Source organism: Sinocyclocheilus grahami, unplaced genomic scaffold (genome assembly GCF_001515645.1).
Source record: "Sinocyclocheilus grahami isolate Dianchi unplaced genomic scaffold, SAMN03320097.WGS_v1.1 scaffold94.1, whole genome shotgun sequence".
Taxonomy (NCBI): domain Eukaryota; kingdom Metazoa; phylum Chordata; class Actinopteri; order Cypriniformes; family Cyprinidae; genus Sinocyclocheilus; species Sinocyclocheilus grahami.
The window spans coordinates 1,090,912-1,094,828 of NW_015505273.1; the positions used below are offsets into that span (position 1 = coordinate 1,090,912).

Consider the following 3,917-nt stretch of genomic DNA (forward strand, 5'->3'; position numbering starts at 1 on the left):
TAATATAATAAATATATATATATATATATATATATATATATATATATATATATATCAGAGACTTGAAGATTGGTAAAATGTGTTTTTGTGATACTTTTATGATTTTTTTTCCAGAGCCAAAAAAGAGCATTCTGCATGGACATACTTCTTAGCTTCTTTCATATAGAAGAAAGAAATTCGTACAGGTTTGAAACAACATTAAGGTGAGCAAATGAGGACAGAATCTCCATTGTTGTGTGACTGTTCCTTTAAATGTGAAATTTCTGAAATTATACAGTAAAGGAAGGATGTGCAAGTTCTGACATGCTGCACATTATGGCTCAAAAAACTAAATTTACATGCTCAGAATGACTCTGTTAGTTTAGCTTCCTCTTTAATCATGGTCACATGAAATATTTTTAAAATGCTTGTAAACAATGTTTCTTTAAGTGACCGAGGTCAATATCTAGAGAGCGGGCTTGCAGAAGTTTGATGGATTGTAATGATGGCACGAGACGTAACAAAATAAACTATTTCACATAGTAGCCTATTTATGTATACACACTAAAAAATGTTGGGTTGTTTCAACCCAATGTTGGGTCAAATATGGACTAACCCAACTGTTGGGTTAAAAAGCTAATTTAAAAATGTAACCAAAATTTAACCCAACAGTTGGGTTAGTCCATATTTGACCCAACATTGGGTTAAAACAACCCATATGGACTAACCCAACTGTTGGGTTAAAAAGCTAATTTAAAAATGTAACCAAAATTTAACCCAACAGTTGGGTTAGTCCATATTTGACCCAACATTGGGTTAAAACAACCCAACATTTTTTAGAGTGTATTATATTATTTATATTATATATAACACTTTTTACATGTTTTTGAAAGAAGTCTCTCTTGCTTACCAAATCTGCATTTATTTGATTAAAAAAAACAGTAAAATCAATAATATTGTGAAATATTATTACAATTTAATAGAACTGTTTTTAAATATTTTTTCAAATGTAATATACTCCAGTCTTCAGAGTCACATGATCTTCAGAAATCATTCTTAATATGCTGATTTGCTGCTAAAGAAACATTTCTGACTATTATCACTGTTGTGCTGCTTCATATTTTTGTGGAAACTGTAATGCATTTTTATTTTCAGGATTATTTGATGAATAGAGAGTTCAAAATATATATTTTTTGTAACATTACAAATGTCTTTACTGTCACTTCAATTTAATACATCCTTGCTAAATTAAAGTATAAATTTACTTCTTTCAAAAAAAGTCTTATTGATGCCAAACGCTTGAACAGTAGTTTATTTACATTATCCATCGCCAAGACTGCGGGCAAAATTTAAAAAAATTATATATATATATATATATATATGTGTACACAGTTCATTGAAACACATGTTGACCATAGTGGGGCAAGTTGTCACACAGAAACTTAAGAAACAAAACAAATACATGTATAAAAATAACCGATATTGTTAGTAATAAATTGTATACATATATACCATAATATATAATAAATATATTTATGAAAAACAATTCAGCCTCTTCATTATACAGTTGGTCCTTGTTTTTAGGTATCTCACTGCGGTTTTATTGTGTTCATTTATTTAGTACAAAAACACGATGACATTAGAATTACAGTGTAGTTTGGATGTTAAAAGTCATCAAAATATTCTAATTTAGGAGCTAGGCATTTGAAACCAACATACAAAACCACTGCTGGATAATTGTATTTTTTGACAAGCCTGGTCTCTCCTACTTATTGTACATGATTACAGACTAATGCTAACCGTCCTGATTTGCAATCTAAACGACCTGTGGTTTTACTTTCATGCTGCATCTGGCGGTGCTATTCGAGTTGCTGCTGGCGTTGTTATCCAAAGTCTGGCTACTCTGATCTCCTTTCTGCTCCGAGCTTGTCATTTTCATCAGGATGCTTTTATATGCCATCTTAATCTTAGGGACCTTGAAAGCGTACACTATGGGGTTAATGGCGGAGTTAGCATGAGAGAGGAGGATGCCGACGTGAAATGCGACAGGGGGCACTTTGACAATCATGTAGTAATCCAGCGTGTTCATTATGTGCAGTGGAAGCCAACAAACAGCAAACAGAACCAGAACCAAAGCCAGAGAATTGGCCAGTCTCCGCTCCTTATGGTAAAATGACGTGGACTCCACAGCACGAATCCCGACTCCTTTTCTGAGCTGTTTGGATATCATATTGAAGAGCAACAAGTACAGGACCATCATGATGATGGTGGGTGTAAGGATGCAAGCGAGGAAGTTGAAGTTGACCATGTAGGACATGTGTATGACGGTTATGAAATGACATGTAATAGTGGAGTTTTCAGCGGTTGTGGTGTCTTTTTTGTGCCATCCAAGCATGGGAATGAGACCTAGTATAAAAGCAGAGAGCCAACATATAGTGACCGCGGTCCATAAGTGCTTCTTTTTGACTGCTCCTCTGTACCTGAAAATTCAAAAGATTATTTGAAGAAATTGAATAATAATTGAAAAAAAAAATATATATATATATATATATATGTATATATATATATATATATATATATATAAGATATTTATTTATACACTATACACAATTTATTGATACACAATCATTTTAAAAGTTTGGGGTTGGTAAAAAATTTTTTCTAATGTCTATGAAAATCTCTTCTGCTCACCGAGGCTGCATTTATTTGATCAAAAATGCAGTTAAAAAATGGGAATATTGTGAATTTTCAGCATCATTACTCCAGTCTTCAGTGTCACATGATCTTCAGAAATCATTCTAAGATGCTGATTTGCTGCTCAAGAAACATTTCTGATTATTATCAATATTAAAAACCGTTGTGCTGCTTCATACCTTTGTGGAAACTGTGATATATTTTTGTTTTCAGGATTCTTTGATGAATAGAAAGTTTAAAAGAACTGAATTTATTTAAAATATAATTGTTTTGTAACATTATAAATGTCTTTACTGTCAGTTTTGATCAGTTTAATGCACCCTTGCTGATTAAAGTATTAATGAACATTCATTTCTTAAAACATTACTGACCCCAAACTTGGAATCAGTTGGGTCATTAAAAGCGGGCATTTTAATGCTTAAAAATGATATTAAAATGTGTAATTTTCAAAGGCAGAGCAAGTCTGATAGCAGATTATGAAAAGATTTCTGTGAAATAAATACATTCTTAATGTACTATAAGATTGTAAATGGGGTCCATTTAGATTTCATGCTGACTTGAGGAATGTTTTTGCTTCAAGTTGCATGTTATCACTGAGATCTATACATTTGATTTCCTCCTTATCAGCAAGCTTGATCAAATTGGCTGTCACACAAGCAAGTCTTCAAATATGCATTGCAAAAAAGCATGACAATTATGAAATGTTCAGACCTGAGAGGGTTATAAACACGCAGGTATCGGTCCACAGCGATGGCCAGCAGGGAGTGAACAGAGGCCTGGGTCAACACAATGACCACACAGCTGATGAAGAGGCAGCAGTGAAAACTAGTCTTCAAGCGTCCGTCAACCACCACAGCGAAAGGCACTGCCACTGCTCCCACCAGAAGATCAGCCACCGCCAGAGACGCAACGAAACAGAATGTAGTCTGACTCAAGGCACGGCACGACCAAACCGCCCAGATCACCAGCATGTTCCCCAGGCAGCATCCTACAGCGATGAGCACCTCCAGGGAAGTATAGATCACCTCCTCACCATCAGCCATGATGAGAATAAGCACAGGAACTCTACAGGAACTTACTTAAAGTGGTGGTGGTTTAAATAGGAAGTTGTCTTCTTCACACATAAAGAAGCAAACATGCTCACACACACACACACACGCAAATCATTTTTTGCAAGATCAGTACTTTGGAGTGACTTTTTACATTTGAAAATAAATAAAGAGAATGTTTTAGAAATTTGAAAA

The 3,917-nt window shown here is 34.2% G+C and overlaps 1 protein-coding gene across 1 annotated transcript; it reads right to left on the reverse strand.

Annotated features, from left to right (window-relative positions):
- Positions 1-1,535: 1,535 nt before the first annotated feature.
- On the reverse strand, positions 1,536-3,716 carry LOC107587646 (adenosine receptor A3-like). The gene is made up of 2 exons (XM_016275497.1): positions 3,385-3,716; positions 1,536-2,459 (listed from the first exon to the last, which is right to left on the reverse strand). The coding sequence occupies exons 1-2, from the start codon at positions 3,714-3,716 to the stop codon at positions 1,796-1,798; spliced, it is 996 nt and encodes a 331-aa protein (XP_016130983.1). The 3' UTR covers positions 1,536-1,795.
- Between the last annotated feature and the right edge of the window lie 201 nt (positions 3,717-3,917).